We start from the raw sequence: 21,122 nt of genomic DNA, 5'->3' as shown, positions 1-21,122 counted from the left end.
GGATTCAATTTTAGAGCAAGTAGAGATTAACCTTATCACATGTGTGTTTTCCTGTGTGTGTGTGTGTGTGTGTGTGTGTATCTGTGTCGGTTTCTGTGACTACAGCAATGACGAATGGCGTTAGCAGCATAGATAGTCAGGTATATTGGGGGGGGTTATGTAGCAGGCAGGTTTGGCGTTGCTTCTGATTCGGTAACCCATATCAACTCGGACCCCCACCTGATCATATATAGAGTTATAACCATGGCTATTTTATTACCATTTACTGCCATGACCCCATGACCTCTAATCACACACAGCAGGAGATCTGACCACCTATATTTACTGTAGGAGCAAGAGAGTAGAATGAAATGGAGGTGGAGGTCACAGTGTTCAGTGTGGGAAGTTTTATGTTATTATTTGAGTTGATTTACTGTATATGTCTGAGAAGTAACAGTACATGCATTTCTCACGATAAAAAAGTGAATGTTTCTGTTGTGCTTGCTCTTTAAAGGGAGTAATTAAAGTCTTGTTTGCCTAATACAAACTAATTACAGTCTTTGTGTTGGCATAGGCAGAGCACCAACAGGATATCAGCAGCTGAGAGATAAACCAGGGCAGATTGGAGAAGCTCATACAACTAGAGTCACTTGTATGGCAAATACAGATGTGAAGCCAGAGTTGGAAGAACCTCCCATATGATTCAGACGCCCCTGTGTGGGAAGACTGCTTTTTTCCAGTTAGTTATTGCAACAACTCTCCATACTAAGTCAGGAGTAGTGAACCAAACTGAAAACGTATGTCGTACATTTCTACTCTACATATAAGATCAGGAAGACATTTGTTATTGCAACATCCAAGCTAGTCTGACTGAAACAGACCAGGACTCAAACTCATCTCTCCACAGCATGAGGGTTTATGGATGTGGCTATGTCACCATACTCAAACTGTTCATCTTCAATGTACTCTTCCTTCAAGTGCTAATATTTTAATAATGAATTTACACAAAACAAAGCCTTTTACACTAAATACCAGACATGGTCTTAGTGGTTTTTTTAGTGGCAATCTGTGCTCTGGGCATTAGAGAGTGAGCACATTTAAGCACTTTGCATCAAGGGAATGCAGGAAGGAATTTCCTGGTCAGTGTGTATTTAAAGCCCAGTGTGATGTGTCACTGAAAAAATGTTGTGCAATCACTGTGAACAGCTTTGGAGCAACGGCCACTGTCATCAGCTGCTTTCTTTCTCCGACTTTTCAGGACAAGTTTGATGTGGAATAGCGTATGCACCATAGACTGTATATAAAGAGCTATACACATGTCCATAGCTGTGTGTAAGGGATATGTAGGCATACAGACACTTCGATGTTTGCTGTATCATCATTTTCAAGTTTATTTCATCCGTAGAGGAGGTTAAGTTTTCATCTGTTTGTTTGTTTGCAGGATTACGCAAAACATACTGAACTGATTTAAATGAAAATTTTAGGAGGGGCATGACCTGGGGACAAACCAATTAAAGTTTGGTGCAAGTCTGGATCAGGGGGTGGATCCAGGAACTTATGTATTAGTATATTTATAAGTGTGCAGTTTGTTGTAGATCTTAATAAACATCTGTATCTAGTTATCAAATATCTAAATATTAACAATTAATATTAAATCTGGCTTCTTACAGGGGCTGGGGACCTTCTTTGTCTGTTAGTTAGCCGCATTACACAAAAAGGACTTGACACAAAGCTTGGTGGAAGGATGTGATATGGGTCAGGGGGGAACCTAAACATTATGGTGCAGATCTGGATGAGAGGGCAGATCCAGGTTTCATCTCTCCTGCTATTCTAGTGTTTGTTGTAGCTGTCTGTTGCTGTGTCTCCCAGTGATTGTGCTTGTTAACTGCAAATAATAGCATGAAACTCAGATCAGAGAACATGTTTTCTTTCGGGTCTATTGTACAGATGTGCATTACTTACCATGTCTTTTGAGGCAGAGACAGAGTGATGCGTCTCCAGTCTTTGAACTCTGATGGGTGGTAGACACTCGGGGATGTAAACTCAGAGCAGCTTGGCATTCCGGGCAGACAGGCCTAGGTGAAGGCAATGAGGGGTTTTATTTAGGTACACTTTTTATGATTCACTAAATGTTTATTTCTCAAAATCCATAAAACAAGTTTTATTTATAATTGTGGATTTTGCTTCTTTAAAAACAACACAATATTCTGTTAACGTCATTAGACTTCATCAGCCCCTCAGTATGTGCAAATAAAAGGCTAATTCAGGATTAGAGTATCTCTGACCTTGAACACTGGCAGACAAGCGAGGATTAACAGTACAGGACATCCAGAGAGTTACATTCTGCACTTGCCAGATGACTGCATTTTCATGCACGAGAGAATTAGAGAAAACTCGCTGATTCATTACACCCTATTCAATTTCAAAGGAATTAAAAATCTTGGCAGATACTTTGGTGCCTTATGAATATTTATGAGCCGGTTGTGATCACAGAAAGTCTTTGTTGAATCATGGGAAGATAATCTGCTTGCTGATTCAAGTGTTGTCATGTATTTGCTGATAGCAGGATGATAAAAAAGTAACTGCGATAATTTCTCATCTGAAACAAAGTGTCACATTTAAGGGATGTCATTATATTCTCATTATTACTGAGGCTGTAATAGGTAAATCAATATTCATGTTCATGAATAAATAAGAAGTTTCCTCCTCTCTTCCTCTAACAGTCTGTTAGTTAGGTCGGGCTGTTTAAACAAAAGAGGTTGGATGTTAACAATCACCTATCATGGGGGAACCAGAGCAGACACGTGTAACACTCCTACCTCTTTGACCAGGTGCCAGGTGAGGCCGTGATTCGTAGAGAACTCCAGGCGAACCTGAGTGTCAATGTGAGGAGAGGGCTCACGGCCACAGCCCATGACCAGTGAGAACTGCAGACTGTAAGAGGCTCCAATCTGCATCGACTGAGTTTCCACATAACGAATGCTGGAGCCGGGGCTGGGCTCACCAGAGAAACTGGAGGACAAAAGGGAGGAAATCATGTGTCAGACATTGTTAAACATGACCTCAGAGCCAGCACTGGTAAAATGTTGATATGATTTTAGCATTGGTCAATTCTGCTGATAGCTTTTGTTTGTTAAAAATCCTGATGAAAATTGGAGGAGTCTACATGAAACTTTTAGTCCATAGAATAAAGTCAAAATATAAAGAATAAAGTCAGTATATGAAGAGAATGAAGTATGGGTGAATATCAAAAGATCAGCTTGTCGCCTGACAATTGAAAATGACACAAAGTTATACTTTAGTACAGGTTTCACAAATAACAAAATACAATATTAGACAATTTTATCATCAAGTTCCAGGACATTGAAGATTCTTTTAGAAACTATGACAGAGCACCAAAGCAAAATGAATGTAGCGGAAACTAAATTATGATCAAACTCAGTTAACACTTAAAAGTAAAAACAAGCAAATCTGAATAACATTACCAACTGCTGATCGATATATTATCTCTACTGATCCATATTATCAGAGCATTGAGGCCTCCTACCTGAGTGTCCAGTCATGCTGGCAGTAGGGTTGGACGTGGCCGAGATAGAAACCCAGACTCTGGGTGACGTCGAGCACGTTGCTGAAGTCCAGACTAATGGTGTTGAACAGCACTGAGGTCATGCTGATTTCATCCAGGGCCCACACATCCTGACCACGGCCCGAGTGGTATGGCTGCCACCAGCGAAACTGCACGCCGAATTTACGAGCACCAGCAGGGAGTTCAACAGACACGATCCTATTTGGGAAAAAAGTAAATTGTTAAACTGGACTTTAATGGCACTTAATGCTGAACATTTAAACTGGGATAATTCTCACACACTGACTGAGCTGAGACTGGATATAAAACCCACACAATCAGATCTGCTGTTTGTAAATTATATACATTTGCACAGTTTTAAATAGAATCTGACACAATACAGATGGTCAGTATTACACAGACTATCATTCATTATACTTTCTTATAACTTATGTTGGCAACATACAAGTTCTTTGTCAAGGCTCCAATGAGCATAGAGATGTTTTTGTATAGACATACACTGTTATTGAGATATTGCACTGACTATCAATGCACATTCAGATCTTTCTCTACATCCTATCAACCGCCACTAATGTCTAGACCCCGGTGCAGGGTTCCTTTCTATGAAGCCACTATCACATCCTTCTATTTTTTGTGCATGGCAAAACATTTTGTTCATTTGTAAGTGAAGTTTCTCCTGATTAAAATACTTTTCCCCTCATGAATTATATCTCATGTGATGTTTGTGCTAACCCACAGAAGGCTATAGATACATTTTCTTCTTGAATTCATACTAAGAGACAACATTGAGACAGCATTGTATTAAAGTGTCTCAACTGAGAATCATCAACACTCGTGTTTCAATTTGACCTTCACCATCATCTCCAAGAAATAACTCTGACCACCATATACATATGGCTATAGAAAGAACTTGTACTTGCGCCTTTCACCTAAATAGTTGTTTCGAACTTGCCCCTGACTCACTGACCCATGTTGGCCTTCCTCTGTTGGCTGATGAAGAGCTCTGAGACCTGGGCTGTGCAGCTGGAAGTCAGCACTCTTTGTCTTCATTACTCACTTAGATGGCTGTACATGACCCAATGGGTCCCAGTGGCTTACACCTTCAGTACTCCATTAGCAGTGAAAATGTGTGTGCTAATAGACTCATAGTGTCTCTATGGAATCATAAGCATATGAGCCTGTGTGCACACACACTAACATACGACAGGTACCTTGGCTCATGGAAGCCTTGGTAAGCGTAGTGCTGCAACAGCGTCCAGGTGATCCCGTTGTCTGAGGAGTAATGTAGCAGGACGCCCTCCCCAGGCTGGTCTGGAGCGGGACATGAGCTCAGGGTGCTGCGACTGCCCAGTCGAAGAGTGAACTGCAAATACCTGCAGACAAGCAAAATGAGGAAATGAAAACAAGGACGAGAAGACCCGGCTGGGAGGAGCAGGGGAGCAGCGGTTGAGACGGACATAGTGGGCAAAAATGGAAATGACACAGAAAGAGAGGAAAGGGCAGGTTGATAAATGAGAAGAAAGTAAGGTGAGTATGAGCGCGTCCAGGAAGGAGAGTAGAAGGGGGGGGGGGGTAAAAGGGTAGATAAACAGACAGTAGAGTAGAGTGAAGAGGTGGGAGGAAAGTGGCAGGATGATGGATGAGATGATTAAATGAACGAGGACAAAATTAGATGAGAGGAGGTGGAGGAAAGGAAAGAATAAGACAGAGAGAGTGCGAATGAGAGTCAGAGTTCATATCTGTGTGTTCATGTTAACTACATGTAGTCCTGATGTAGTGTGAGCCTTTGTCTTCTTATGTATTCATCCATGTTTTGGGCAGTAATATTATAATCTACACTAATATTTATAATAATTTCCGCTCTCAGTCACACTCCCCCTTCTAGTTTTCTGTATCTTTGGCATAGCTGCACTTTTCTTAATGCTGCAGTTTCCTCTTTCATGCAGCTGTTCACTCAATCAACCAGGAAAATAGCATTAAACACGGCCATCAGGTGGCACACTGAGAGCCGCAACAGGCATAATCAATCCAACACAGATGCCGTGGCCAAATTCATCTCTCCTGCTCTCTTTTTCTTTCTCACATTTATCCTGTGCTTTCATTTCTCCTCTCAACTGCAGTCCTCCCCATAATCATAATCCATCTACCAGTGAGGAAAAGAGAGTATGAGGGAAAGAAGGGATTGATGAAGCAGGAGAGTGGATAGCACCTGAAGAGAGGACACAATTTTATGAGTAATCTGCTGTTGGCAAAATGTTTGCATACACACAGGTTCCTTTTAATCTTTTGTCTGCATGTAAATGAAACAAGCTCGTTTTTGTTTTTTTACAAAAAAGGATAATCCTAATTAATTAATGAAAATATAATTGATCAGATTTTCCATTACCTGGCCTGGGAGCTGTCTAACGGAGCCGTGACCAAATGCCTCCTGCTGTCCCTGTTGAAGACCAGAGCCTTGCCACTGGCCAGCACCCCGCAGCCGAAGCTGACTTCGGCCCCGCGCAGGGAAGAGAAACTGTGGTAGGAAGAAAGGCGTGGGCTGGAGAAACCCTCGGACAGGAAGGCTGGGAAGGTCTGGGAGGCAAGTTCACAGGCTGGACCGCTAAAGCCTGGGTCACATCTGGGAGAGAGAGGAGAGAAGGGGAGAGAAGAGGAGATGACAGATGTAAGATAATAAAATGATTGAAGAATATAATGATAAAAAGTAGACAGAGATAATGAAATTCCATTAATAAATCACAAGCATAATACAATTTGATTAATTTTGAATGGTGATTGGTGCTTGGAGGCATTAGGTGGATAATGAACAGACTCACACTGGTTTTATTTGGTTTAATAAAAAGCAGATCCTTACTTGCAGCCTGTGCGGGAACAATGTCCTCTCCCGGAGCAGAAACGAAGACAAGCTGGACCAACATACACTGAAAAATAAATGAATTTTATGATTTATTTTTGTATTTAATGTTTCACTGTATAATATGTTTGACAGTTACAAGTTGGAGCCTGTCTGAATACTGAGAATTTCACAGTTTAACTGCATTGGATGATAAAACCTAGAGTCTTGAGCTACCACAATAAAAACACTTGAACCATGTGACCTGTTTAGTTCTAACCATTGTCTATGGCCCACATGTTGGTGGATCCTGTGCCGGACTGCTTCCAGCGAAACCGTGTCATGTCCGTCAGGGCAGCGTTGGGCAGAGGGATAGAGATTCTTGTCCATCTGCAGAAGTGCGACAGTATGTTCACGTAGACGTACAGTCTATTGTCAGAGAATGATCGATAGATGTGCATTGTCTTTCATACCCGCTGTAGTTGTCAGAGGAGTAGATGGTGCTGTGAGGTAGATGGGGTCCTGCGCAGAGCTCTGGCAGACATTCAGTGTGAAGCAGGGACCATGAGCGACCGTGGTTGGTGGAGAACTCCAGACTGACACTAATGAAAAAGAACAAATAACGTTTTAAGCTCAATATTTGCAAAACAGACTCTACTGTAATATCCGTCTCCTTAATCTGCACTCTGCAAATTTAGCTTTAAATGGCAGCAGCTGCTATAAACTCATGTACATACTCAGGCCAAATTAGTTCATTTTTTGCAAGATACTGCTGTTCAGAAGCATTATAGCATTATCACAATCACATTCTTGTGTGCTCCATTTACCATTCTTACCACCACATATATGTGTGAAACTTCAGGTGTGTCGATCTCCTTTGCTGCAGCCATATTTTTAGAAAGAAGCAAATCCTACCTAACCCAGTGTTACAGTGTGCCTCACCTGTTGGCCGGCTGGTACGACCCACAGCCTAGGTTGATGGAGAACTGAGCAACATGTGTCTGTGTGCCAGGCAGCACAGGGAGCAGCTGCATGAAGTCCACGACCCAGACATGGCGTTTGGCTCCCCCATGTGAGAGCTGCTCCAGGCAAAACTGGGTGGCTGGTGTTTGTAGCTCAGTGGGCAGCGCCACCGATACCACCGCAGGAGTCTGAGAAGAGAAATTAATTATATAATGATTCATCAGAGGGAACAAAAAGAAGCAGCTGATTAGGACTGCAACTGTAATTTTTATACATTTGTGATTCATGATCTGCTGCTTATTTACTTGATCAAAAGATAGTGAAAATTGCAATTTGTCAAAATCACAATTCCCCAAAGTTCAATTCTAAAAACCAAACAACATTCCTTTTAAGATAAGATAAGAAACTGAAAATTATTTGAATGAATTCATAGAAATTTACTGGCACTGGACTTTTGAGGGATATTTTTGGATGTGTGAATATGTTGTCTCACCCTGTAAGAAGAGTATGGAAGCGTGTCGAGCACCACATGTTCCCGTCTGCCTACAGACTTCCCAAACAGAATGACATCATTCTCATGGGTCTCTCCTGGATCACAGTCGCCACCACCTAACCACAAATACACCTTAATATGTTATTACACAAGTGCAAAAGAAATACCACTGAGGGTACCATACAGAGAAAGATCATTACTGTGAGTGACGTCTTACTACACATTAACCTCACTCTTGCTTGACCTTAATAAATGACAGAGAATGATGGAATGGGGGATTTCCATACCCATGGCGAAGTAGAAGCGGAGGTTTCCATAAGACGTGGTGTCGAGGTATGGGGTGCACACCCACCTACGGCCCTCCTTCTCAAACACGAGGGCCGAGCCCGACTCAATCTCTCCACACTGGGTCCCATAAACAGCTCCCTCTATGTCCCAGCTGGATGAAACACACAGACAGGGCGGGTAGGTTGAGTAAGGAAAATAAAATACTATATATTTATTTTAGAGGTGGGTGTTACCTCGAGTGTATGATGCACATGGTGTCTACGGTCACATCACTGACTGTTTAACAACCTGGTCGGAAGCCAGCAACACTAAAACCTTTAAAGTCTTTGAAGAAATGAACACAAGTCCTTGACTGTAAATCAGCACATTTTCATCATCGCTCAGTATTAAACCTGTCTCGTATTACGTGCTCCTGTGTTGTCTGTTTAAAAATATTACCTGAATATTGAATACAATGGTGTCCTGAGTTGTGTTATTTGCTATAATTATTTTTCTCTTCTGAATTAATGTTTGCTTGTCATGCCTATAAACGATCTCAACGAGTTTGTAATTTGAATCTTATATATTAACATATTCTGTTTTGAGGGTGACTTTGTAAGAGACAAAAACAGCCTCTTGGCTAACTCTGGTGCATTTACAGCGATGCTTATTAATGTGCACTGTCCCTGCTGAATAAACCAATAAATAAAAACGGAATGAAGCAGGATTTCAACAACATTAATAATTACAACAAAAGTTACTCAAGCAATGTAGATGATGTATTACTAGTCAAAACTTAGGTAACTCATTGGTAATGCATATTTACACAGTCAGCTGATTATTTTCTGAATTTATTGTGCATATACAATTTAAAGAGAAAAAACAAAAAAAGGTACAACATTATTTGTAAATTTGAAGAACGGCAAAATATACAAAAAAATGGCTAACACAAGCTATCAGACTAAATCACAATGCAGATTTCGGTGCCTCATTTTGTTCTGCTTACAGGCAACATAAACATCACCACACATGTGTACTTAACATTACACTCTGGTGGCAACACAGTCTCTACATAGCTCTGGGAGCATATGCAATGTCTAGAGATAGATAGTCGCTACTTATAACTCTAGTCGGCACAACAAAAAAATGCCTCAAGCTAAATGGTTGAAACTGGTATTTTACCTGAAGGGATTCAGACACCACATGCGTCAAATGATTGAAAAAGATTCTGTGTTTACGGAGTGACAAGACAAACTCAATGAAGCACCTGGTGATGCACGGATACATTTGAAAGCAGGATGCACTGTGAACGAGTGTTTCTGTGACCCCATGCCAAGCACAGCAGCGTGGGCGTCCCTGGCTCAGACAATTGATGACGAGTTTGGAGCTGGAGTCATTTGCTGTATTAAACCCTCAGTAGTGTTAAATTATTGTAGTTAGGTTTTTATAAAAATGTTGGTATGCAAATTTGTGAAGTGTTTTGCACTTATATATATATTTGTATATTTAAGTTAAGTATATTTTATATTGTTAACAGTTTCAAGTGCCAATTTGCCTAAGTAATAAAAAGGTCTTATATTATTATTGACTATGGTTTTGTGTTTTTGGCACTGGTATCCCCCCCAAAAAATGATACCCAACCCTAATTAACACTTATGTTCATAGATTGCCTCTTTTACACATCATCTCCCCTGGACTATTACTGAAGTCAGGAAACTGTTGCCAGAATTCACACCTCGCCGGTCAACAAACACACAATCCCAGAAATACTGAATACATCACCTGGAAAGACAGCCGATGCATAAAGAACACACACCTGCAGACGCACACTTGCGCACAGCAGAGAGCGGCTCCTCATTAGCTCTGACAGAAGTTAACTCAGTGTGTCAGCCCTCTCCTGTGTTTCTCTGCCCCTCCCTCTTCTTCTTTCTCCCCCCCACTGCTTCCTCTCTGTTCTCTGTCATACAGCGTATAGGCTGCTGTGCTTCTGTCATAGCTGGTTTTGGGTGACACTTAGGGGTGTGCGCCTTCCCCATAAAACCCTTTCCTGCTCGCTTCACGCATGTGTCAGCCCGTGACATCTGGCGGGTGAGAGCATGTATGTGGGTGCAGCGGGTTGGCGTGCTGCAGGGAAGGTGTGAGGGTACAGGGGGACTGTAGAAACACACTCTTGTTCGAGGGTCCTTCTCATTAATGGGAAAATGTAGTGACAGACCTGGTGCATGAGGCCCGTTAATTACACAGAAACACGATCTATCATCCGTCTCTAGTCCCTCTCTACCTCTCACAGTGCTTCTGACAGTTTCCTTGCTTTTTGCTGTCCAGTGTGTATTTGTGTTTGCTTGCATATGTGAGTGCGTCTCGCTCTGAACAGATGGACCGCTGTCTTCCCAGCAGTCAGAGGCGCGGCATTCACCTGTGTAAGCTTAATGCAATACGCTGCATGTAGCTTACTTGACAGATGACAAGTGACAGGTTTCAGAGCTCATGTATATATGAACTCAGTGAAACACAAGAGCATGTGATATTGTTCCTCTCCGTCAACTCTCCCTTTCCAAACTTATATAGTTTTTGGCTTTGTAATATATTCTGATCATTTAACACCATAAAAGGATACTGCCTCAGGTCTGGCAACTAAATTCGGTCTTACTGCATTAACTTCATTGCTGTCGACTAAACTCCCCCTCAGCATCAGGTCAGCTGAGGCAGTGCCAAATTTTAAAAGCCTTTAAAAAAAACTATCAATCTGTATAGACTGGCATTTTAATAAAGTATTAATCCGGTGGTTATACGCAGCTTTAATTACCCTGTTTGACCTTCTCCTGTAATTGTTTTGTTGTACTTTTATGGCATTCTATTTTAATGTACACTCGGTGGTTTTGAAGGGTGCAGTAGAAATAAAGTGACTCATTCACTTCACTACCAAATGTATATGGGATGATTAAGACCGCTGGGTGGGGACCATTTAGACCTACACTGTATTGCACGGTCACACACATGTCAATGCAAAGTGAACACCGTGGGTCAAGGTTCACCACAGTTAAACCTGCCATCACTGTGGTTTTATTAAGAGTACAGATTGAAAGTGAAGAGGACGCGAAGGTTAGCCACTGAGACATGTGACTATTGAAATACATCGTGATTCATTGAAAGGCAAAATGCATTATGGGAGCACTCTTACCTGGAAAAAAGAGTTTCAAATTTAGGTTGATGATCAAAGCAATGGGAGTGATTTGTGGGGTATGTTCCTGCTTTATTGGTTTTTTAAAAAGTGTTCATGAACTTTAGGGAGAAGGAAATGATTTATCATGAAAGTTTAAGCTGTCTTATGTTTTTATTCAAGGTGTCTATCTGCTTCAGAGGCTGAGACAATAGAAAGATTTTTATAAATGTTGGCAATTCAGCAGAAAACCCATTTAAGGTGGTTGTTTTTAAACAATGTTTTGGTTTAACAGGGCTTTCATAAGGTGCCTTAGGTCTTAATGGGTCAAATAAGACCATTATCTTGACTTACTTTGATGGCGGGCTCTCAAAGTCTTCCTCCCAGTAGCTCCTTCCCTCTTCCCTGTGCAGATCAATGTCTCTGGTGGAGGCGAAGCTGTGGCCAACGCCCTCACCACCATGGAAATACAGAGCATTGCCCTCAGACTGACAGGCGTGCTGGCCAAGAAGAACACAGGCGTTAAAGCATGCACCCTCAACGTAAATCAATATTCTAGAAAACACTACATGATTATGACATTTATTCTGCTTTCATCAATACCACTAGTCATTAGGCTGGAGGAAATCCACATGTCAGCATACCTTGATGGTAGCTCCAGGGAAGAAGAGCCAGTTAGCAGTGTCTGGGGGGTCTAAATTGTCCTCCATGAGGGGGGCCTTGTGAGCAGCATTAACCAGGAGCACGTTGTCCATCCCCCAGCAGGACTCGTAGCCTTCAGGGCCTTGAGGGGCCTCCTGAGACCATCGAAGACGGACGCCATCAGCTCTCGAGTGGTGTGGCATGGGAAGGAGGTGGATGACGGTGCTGCTGTTGCTGGGGGCTCTAGGAGAGAGAAATGGAGGGTCTCAGTTGAAATAGCCGAACATGTACAGACACTGGATTCCATTGTTCATTGGCTTTATATTAAGATAGACGACACATCTCCAGTCCAACTATCAAGAATTGAGATTCACCTAAAATAACAGAAACTCTCTATTTGACGTGTACTTAGACTTTTTTGTTTGGTTCATATCCCATCCACTTACATGGAGGAGGCAGGGCTTATGACCTCTACTGCAGCCAGCCACCAGGGGGCGATCTAGAAGCTTTGGTTTCAGTTTTTAGGGAGCAGTCATGTCATATTTATATATGGTCTATGAGTGAAACTGAGAGAAAACCAGGTTTGGAATAACTCAGCAGGTGGTGATGTTTTTAACTTAAGAGTTGTTTTCTGTGTTTCCACGAAAGCATGACATGCACTAAGAGTCAGCTAAATATAGTAGTTAGAATACAGTATCTGTTACATTATGTCTCTGTCTGAGAGCTGACAAAGCAAAGGAGAGGCATGGACGTTGCGATGAAAAGCAGGGGGATCATCCAGACACAAACATGAGACGACTGACAAATTGAGAGGGGGAGGTGTGAATGAGGGAAAAAAAGAGAAAGTAGGTGCTTATAACAGATGGGAGGACTGTGGGACAGATGAGGAAAGGAGGATGAGGAAAGAAAGAAGGGAAAAGAGGAGAGAGACCTGATCTTCTCCAGTGTGATCCAGTCATCTGAGGAGTTGGCGTTACCACTCAGACTGTACGACACAGTAATGTTGGGGTCTGAGTAACTGAACCGACAGGAGCCTGAACCTGGGGAACATAAACACACACAGAAGACAGGCACACAGTATATGACAGTTATAATATGTCAGCTAGTTAAATTCTTCTCATCAATTGAATTTTATCAGCAGGGCAATGATCCTTTGTGTGCCCCCAGGAGCAGCCAGACGCAGCATGATGGCCTCTTCTGACTGATTGCTCCCACATTTCCTCCTTTAGTCGAGTGGAAAATTGTGTCTAAATGGTGTCATGGTGGAACTAAGTGATCGGCAGTTTAACACGTCTAAGAGAAGTTGGGGGTTGAGTGTGATCGGGTTGGACAGAGGCGACCAGAGGAGGAGTACTGATGTAGGACCATGAATCTGGATATGGTAAGTTTGTGAGTATGTGTGAATATTCTTGTGCATTTCTATGTTGGGTCAGACTATTTTTGCACCTTAAAATGTGGTGAGGGAGCAGGTTGGGGTCAAAGGTCGCTAATGGGCAAAGCAAGCAAATCCCCACGTCCCCACCTTTCCTCTCCCCCTCCTCCCACACTCCCTGACTGTGTGCAGCGTCCATGTCTCCTCCGTGTCCTGCCGTGCTGTTCCATCCCCACTGAATACAACCTGCCACCACTTCATTGTACTGCTCTACTGGACCACTCCATACACAACACTACCGCAACAAACACTCCTATTAATCACCTCCAAAGCGCAGCCAGACAGAGAGAGATGAAAGGAAAGGAGAAAGACACAGGGAGGGAAAGAGAACAGTGAGAGGGTTGTTGGGAATAGTTGATACAGTATGTACTCCTTTTTCCACCCAGCCGTGTTCCCATGAGAACCGGCGGATGCATGTAATGGACATGAAAAATACAACACCACTAAAAACCCTGCCATGGCCTTGTGGGTGTCTTTCCAGAATACTGTAAATCATTCATTATTGTGATAGGAGGAGAGGAGAGAGAAGAGTGAGACAGAGAGGGAACGTAACACGGAAACATCCTGTGTACTAGTTGGCTTACTGACATATAACAGAGCAAAAGATGCCTGAGGATGACACAGACATCTGTTGTCCTGGCTGAGATGGCTGCAGGCAGGGCTAAGATATTTGAACAGGGTTTAAAATGTCTCATATCTGTCTGTTACACAAAATCTGCCTTAGAAAATCTGAAAAAAACTTTCTTTACAGACAGACTGAGACGCTGCTGCAGCCATGGGAGGATTTTGTCGGTTTCTTGCTGCCAGGCTTTGTGACATAAAAGTGCTTGTTCAAAATCCGATTGTTTTAACATACATGGAGGCAAATTTCGTGTTCACAGAGGTTCCCATAGGAATGACTACACTTCCGGTTGACACTGGGCTCTGTGGAAACGAGGTGTTAGTGTAGTGATGCGGTGCATGTGGAGATTTAATACTCACCCAGGGCAAACTGCAGGACTGAGGCTGTGCTGGTGTTCAGAGGAACAGTTGTCTGGGGAAGATACACCAATAAATGTGTCATCAATAAATAATTCAATCTCGAAACAATATCAACTAATAACTCAGGGGAAAGAATGTTAATTGAGATTTGTTCCACTTAAGTAGTAGTGTGCTGAGAGCCGAACAGCACAGAGTCACTGACGTCCTCTGGTTGAATAATGTTATCAGCAACTACATCTAACAATAGTCAAGAATATTCAAGTATCACAGTGTTTGTGCATGCTTGAATGTGCGTGTTATGTTAGCTGGAGCTGTTTTATTGGCGACTGTCTGTGTGTTAACGTTTCTGTGTTTCCGGATGTTCATGCTTGTTACACTTGACAGAAGAGCGGCCAGGCAGCGGCATCAAACATTTGGAACAGTGACAGACAAAGCAAATGTTTATCAGAGAAGTAAATAGAATCATGAGGTATTGAACGCTCCTCTGTTAGTGACCAGCTTTCATCTCTTATAGCATGAACAGTTTGAAATCAACTTCATAACGACACACAAAAGGCATGAATTATAATTAGCAGTGTGCGTGTATAAAACACTGCATGCCTGGTACTACCGTACTTAACTGTGACTCGATCATATGATATTCACTCCTGTTGTCACTCTGGTTTCATATTCACTTTTAAATGCAGCAGTCTACATCATTTTCATAAACCTCTATGTCCTGCAGCAACAGGAAATGTTATTTTTGGCTAAAACGGCATATTTAGCCAAAAGCTTATAAACAGCCACAAAAGCAGCAATATTTTAAATGAAAGGAGACATGCTTTTGCTTTCCTGTAGCGTATTATTGGTTTTTTGTGCATAAAAAAGTTTTGGAAAGTAAAAAAACACAAAGTCTGTGGTAAAGGAAGCTCCTCTCCCCCACAGAAAACTCCTGAAGCTCCCCATCTGTCATCCAGCTGATATTTCTGGATATTATATTAACATTTGCATCATGCACACATAGCAGTTAATCAAGCATGTCCCCTAACAAAGAGGGGTAAAGCGAGAGCAGACACTGAAAGGAGGTAAAAGTGAGTGTTTCAGACAGAGGCTGAAAAGAGGAGCTGCAGCAATGGACAGTGCAAGGAAAGTGATGTGTTTGCTGAGCATGTAAAACTTCTCCAAATCAAACATTTCAAGCTAAATATGAGCAATATATGTCTCTTGGCAGATGATGAAAGACAGGAAAGTAGTCAACCACTATAGCTAAGTTACTGTAACCTGCTGACACAAAGTTTACAAATAAAACAAGGAAATCATGAAACACATAAAATGACTTGTGTACAAGTGGAAGAAGCACAGTTCCTGGATTTTCACACATCTCAAGCTCGACAGAGTCACCGTGCTTTTTGTTTTTAGGGTCAGGCAAATGTGTAGCCCTTCACCCACAGTGAGTTTCTGTACAGCACAAAGTAAAGTGTATTTAAACATTCAACTTTACTGTGGTTATACTAAGTAAAAGATTTACTGCAGAGGTGGCTGTGGCTACCGAGCAGTTGGTTATTGGATCTCAGCTCAATGGGCCATAAAATGTAAAGTGGTTGCAGTGTGGTCAAACATTGTAGTTACCAGCTCTCGCTCTCCAAAGGGCTCACAGAACGTGACTGCTCTGCCGTGCATCAGCACACCACACAGCTCTCCCACCTCACAGTTACTGCACTCTGACCTGAGAGAGGAAGAAAAGAAGAATCAGGAGGAGGAGGAGAAGAAATCTAAGATTAGGTTATGATGAAGTATTTGGTGACTGCACCGTTGGATTACAGGAATCGAACCCTGTTCACTTACCAGATGCTGGGGTCCAGGTCACCTTGGAGGTTGGAGTCAAAGTCGTCACGCAGCACAGCGTGTTTACCATGTAGCTCCACTATACACACACATACACCATATGCTCCCAGTTAGACACAAAATGTATGATAACTGGTATATACATGTTGCAATTAACATGTAACAAATAAAGCATGCAATGAAATGCAGACCCACCAAGACTTGGTCTAAGTGGGGACTCAGTTGGAGCTGAAACAGAGAAGAGGAGTGAGTGAGTTAAGTAACACAGGAACAACCACAGGAAATGTAATCATTGATACCTGTGCAGCTTCGTATTGTGAGTCACATGTATTAATGCAGGGATATGGTCCCATTCAAAAATCATCTCTGAGTGAAACAAACTTTCCCCGTGTCCTGGCCCTTCACATCTGCAGTCTTCTGGCTGCTGATGTTAATTCCTCTCAGTAATGAAAGACCAGGCGGCCATGATTAACGGTTCAATGCCAATTAACCGCCATCCTCCCTGGGGGCGCCTGTGAGCTGTAATCTGTGGCCACTGCCTCACTAACAGACTCAACCATCAATCTCTCCCGGGGGATACACAGCTCTGAGATGTGGAGGGAGGTGAGCGGAGGGTGTAGTGAGTGTTAAGACTAAATTAATCAAACATGGTTATTAAAAAAGAAAACACTGGCCTTACTTTTGAGCTAAATTACTAAGACCACTTTGCAAAAGAGTCTGCATTCGCATTCGAGCAAACTGCCTTCAAGTGTTTGTGTCTTAAAAAATGGAGGAGGTAGAACAAAGTGAGATTCGAAAGCCTGGCACAGCGATTCATTTGAATTTTATTATTTTTCAAAAATGTATTCAGCAATGAAATTTTAATGAGCGGTATTGTGGGTTTTATTTTTCCAAGGTTTTGCTTCGTACACATACACATCAAATTCAATCAGAATGCATGTTGTTGACAACATCACGTTTTTATGAAGCACAACTTCCTCCTCAACTCAACATCAATTTATTTAATTTGTCTTTAGCACTGCTTGCAGTGTGTTTGTCATTCAAAGGACATGATGAAGTCGACTTGAAGCTAGGAGGAAGCAACTGGCGACGTAACTCCTGATGAATAACCCAGATGTGCACAGCTCGAACTGTTCATAAACAAAGGGGACCTTTGTCAAATGAAATCCACAAGAGAAGACTGTGACCTTGGGGCCAGTTGTTGCAGCAGTTCTTCAAACTATCTGATGACATCCTGATATACTTCCTTTGGTTGTGATAGAGTTTGATTTCCTGAACCAAACAAGTTCTCCTCTCTACATCATCTTTTTTGAATTAAAAAGTATCGCTTGATGTTGATTCCAACTGTTAATTCTCCTTTTATTCTTGTAATTTGTTTGCTAAATTGCATCATGAGTAATATAAATAATCTGGCCTCAGAATTATTTGCTGTACACTTTGTATCTGCATCACCATTGACGAGCTGTAATCTGTGCTTTTTTCAGAATAAATGAATCAAGAAACTATTTATAAGATGTTACATACTGGTAAAATAAACTAATGCCATGGACTACTTGCATCAGGTGTAGAACTTCCCTGTGATATTTCAGATTTGGTCTCTGAGAACATGAAGCAGAATGTTTAATCACAGTTGTTTTATCGTGTAGATCAAATATCCAGATATTCATATTAGGGAATTTAAGTTTAACCTTATTTTAAGATCAGTCACTGTTGAGCGGAGCCGTAGCTTTGACCTCAGTGAACATGTGACCCTTCAGTCGCTGTGAGCCTTTTTACTTCGCTCTGGCAGGTGACGTGATTGAAAAGACTGAAGAGGAGGATAATCTGCCACAGTGTTCTCCATCCAGGATGAGCCTGCCCCCCTGATAAGACACACTGAGATAACACACTGAGGACTCATTCCAAAGTTTCATTTTAAGTAACTTAAGAATCTCTTTCAAACCTTACAGCCGCTCTAAATAACTCTTCTGAGGGAGGGGCGTACATTGGAGAAAGCACACCTAAAACTCGCCCTCATAAACAAAAAAAGGGAATCCAAAAAAAGGAGGGATTAACGAAAAAGGGTTTCGTACTCTTCTAATGGCTCTGCAAATTTTGAGCTCAGGCTTCGGTGATTATTAGCTGCACTAATTTCTCCTCCTGGATCTAAATGCTGGGCTCTTAGAAATGGATTTACAATGCACAGGGTGGTGGTTAAGTTTCATGCTGACTGTAGAAGTTGGAGTCTTAGTGGCCTGTGTGACAGAGCTGGGTGGTTCAGGGGGTGCTGCTGCTGCTCTGGTGGGCCCTGATGCTCGACTCCACGGCTGTGGCTCAGGCTCGACGATGAAGCCCATTAAAAGCAGATCAAAAGGCCTCCTTCCTCCCTCCCTCTCTCTCTCTTCCTTCCTCCCTCCCTCTCTCTCTCTTCCAACCCCTCTAATCCTCCGGTGATTCAAAACATGTTTAGAGGACCTATCAATTCAAGTATGTGAAACTGTCTTTCTTGTGGTTTATCTTTATTAAACAATAATTAAACCAGAACATGCAATTTTTTGCTTAGTTTACGTGAGCATGGGATTGTGTTACAAATGCAACCTGAAAAGAGAGCTCGTACTAACACTCGGTTCCTGGTAATCCACCTTCTCTCTCTGACATACAGTAATAAATGCTTGGTTGATATTCTTCTCTCTACAGTCTCAACAAACCCTTCTAAATCGTTCACTCGTCTTGCTAGTGAGGCCATTTGGCTGGAGAAAGGCCCAGAAGATTTTTTTTTTTGGGGGGGGGGGGTGTTGGATAATCCCTTCAAGCTTCCAAAAAGGCCTCATTTACAGTTTTCTTTCTCTGTGCTTCATCGCACTCTCCTGCTGTCTCTCGCACTTTCCTTCTATCACAATCTCTCCCCGCTGCCCACCCCTCCATCCACACCCATCCTGTCTCTCTTTTGCCGAAACTCTCTGCGCATCGGGAGCAGACTGTGGCGCTCATTTCACTTGGATTAATCCCCTCTCACTTTCTTAAAGACTTCAATTACTGCCTCCTCTATTAGCGGCTCATCTCTGCTAATGCCTGTATCTCCCTGGCCAGGGCTTATACTCAAAAGCATGCAGCGACACACACACACATGCTGAAATACACACATACACACAGATGACCCCACCCCTATTTCTCTGCTATGCACACACACACATGTGCACACGCATAAACAGGAGCAACAAAAAGGAGGGGGGTCTCAGTAAACTCCACCATGACTAGAATCAGTTGGGTGCTGATGAGCAGGGTTGAGGTGATACGAGGGGGGACTAAACGAGCATAAGCTTGGCAGACTCAGACGTCTCAGCACAAAGAGCGCAGGGCACAAGTCATGTTAAATCTTCTCCCCCTCTTCTCTCCATCTTCCTGCTCTAATCTCCTCTCTCTCCTCCTTTTCCTGTTTCACCCACCCTGTAAACTCTACCCACTCTTCCGATCTCCCTCGTCCTCCTCTCTTTTCCCTCTTTCTCCTCTCTGTCTGACTCACATCCTTCGCAATGTGAATTGCGTTTGAAGTCGAGTCGCTCCCGTCCAACTGACGGTTGCAATTACTGACTCACCAGGAAGAAAAATGCTGTTGTTTTTCTTCTGCAATAGTTAAAAAAGAGAGGGGTTCTCCAAGGGCAGATTTTCACCCACTTCACTCCACTCATTGAAAAGTAGGGCCTTCAACTAATTGGTATCTTTACAATAATTATAGGTGAGTAGAGGAGGCCAGCAAAGATGTAAGACTGTTCTACCTTTTCTTACTCTGTTTTTAAGTAAACATTGACAACAAGGGAAAGACGAGACCTATTATTTAGTGTACCATTATTTTTGCCTTCCTGCGTGTATTCCTTTGACACTTATATCCTGGCTTTCTGTCTGTCAGAGATGGGGAGAAACTACACAAGCAAGTAAGAGGAAAGATTTTAATAGCAGGACAGACATGTAGACAGGAAAAAAGGGTAGAAAATATTACTTGGCGAGACAGTCAGGATGAGATATTGACGACTGAGGTCTCAAGGTTTCTAGCTTGTGAGCGATGGCAGGGGAGCTGGTGTTTAGACTGGGTGTTGGTGCCGCTGAGGTAGGAGAGTGGAGGCCACCCGTCCCGCTCTGTTACGTTGTGATCAGGCGTCCCTCAGGGAGCAGTGGCCTCTTTGAGTTATATGTGCCTTTAATAATCCATCTGAGGTGCAGCGCACTCAGCCAGGCCCATAAAGGCCTGATTTATTCCCGCGCTGGAAATGAGCGGAGCTGGCGATGCTGAGCAGGAAGCAGCGACTGCTGGCCACGCTGTCAGGTGATAGAGCTGATGGACGGCCTGCAGTGCCATTCAACACCCACAACCACCGACTCCGCCCTTTAGCACATGAGCCCCTTTTCCTCACGGACCCCTATACCTCTCCTCATCCCTGAATTGGCTCCTCTCTTGTGGGTTTATTAAATATTTTTATGGTCTCTCAGTAGGAGCAGAAATTAACTTCTGTTTCATCCTCCTGTCTGTCTGTTCTTATACATTTAAATCACTTCCAGGAGCCTGTGCAAACACTTGGCAACATGATGATTGTTGCATCAAACTACTCTGTTGTACTGAACAGTGGAAAAGCAGCTTTAGAAACAAACACTTTAGTGTTAGTGGACTTGAACGGAGCCGTTCTGTTACTGAGAAGCAAAGTTAAAGACTTACTGTATCTCTCCTCTATCATCTTTATCCTTAAATCTCTTATTTACATTCAAATTTAATTGAACGATCCGTGCCTCCCCCCCACCTCTTTATCATTCTAAGCTCAGACTCACACTCCACTGTTACTGTCTTTTCTCCAAGCTCCTCAGCTAATCTGTCCAATTGTTCTTGAAGTCTTCACCCTGGCTGATCAACCCGATTGCCCTCGGTTTCTCTCTCTCCTTCCCTTACATGGATGATAACCCTGCTTTAGATAGCTTTCATTCCTCCGCCTCTTC

At 42.6% G+C, this 21,122-nt stretch overlaps 1 protein-coding gene across 2 annotated transcripts in view; it reads right to left on the bottom strand.

Annotated features, from left to right (window-relative positions):
- Positions 1-21,122, bottom strand: part of reln (reelin) — a 270,001-nt gene that overhangs the window by 198,898 nt on the left and 49,981 nt on the right. For both annotated transcript variants that reach the window (XM_069528562.1, XM_069528563.1), the window contains exons 5-22: positions 16,356-16,388; positions 16,161-16,239; positions 15,945-16,041; positions 14,337-14,388; positions 12,855-12,963; positions 11,926-12,166; positions 11,636-11,781; positions 8,142-8,293; positions 7,855-7,970; positions 7,341-7,549; positions 6,872-7,000; positions 6,679-6,788; positions 6,420-6,486; positions 5,952-6,185; positions 4,777-4,938; positions 3,527-3,763; positions 2,799-2,991; positions 1,942-2,054 (exon numbers count right to left, since the gene is read on the bottom strand). In XM_069528562.1, the coding sequence (XP_069384663.1) occupies positions 1,942-2,054; positions 2,799-2,991; positions 3,527-3,763; positions 4,777-4,938; positions 5,952-6,185; positions 6,420-6,486; positions 6,679-6,788; positions 6,872-7,000; positions 7,341-7,549; positions 7,855-7,970; positions 8,142-8,293; positions 11,636-11,781; positions 11,926-12,166; positions 12,855-12,963; positions 14,337-14,388; positions 15,945-16,041; positions 16,161-16,239; positions 16,356-16,388 (2,479 nt within the window). The remainder of the gene's footprint in view (positions 1-1,941; positions 2,055-2,798; positions 2,992-3,526; positions 3,764-4,776; positions 4,939-5,951; positions 6,186-6,419; positions 6,487-6,678; positions 6,789-6,871; positions 7,001-7,340; positions 7,550-7,854; positions 7,971-8,141; positions 8,294-11,635; positions 11,782-11,925; positions 12,167-12,854; positions 12,964-14,336; positions 14,389-15,944; positions 16,042-16,160; positions 16,240-16,355; positions 16,389-21,122) is intronic.

The sequence above is a fragment of the Paralichthys olivaceus genome, chromosome 7 (genome assembly GCF_024713975.1).
Source record: "Paralichthys olivaceus isolate ysfri-2021 chromosome 7, ASM2471397v2, whole genome shotgun sequence".
NCBI classification, from domain to species: Eukaryota; Metazoa; Chordata; class Actinopteri; order Pleuronectiformes; family Paralichthyidae; genus Paralichthys; species Paralichthys olivaceus.
This window is presented reverse-complemented; position numbering and strand designations above follow the sequence as displayed.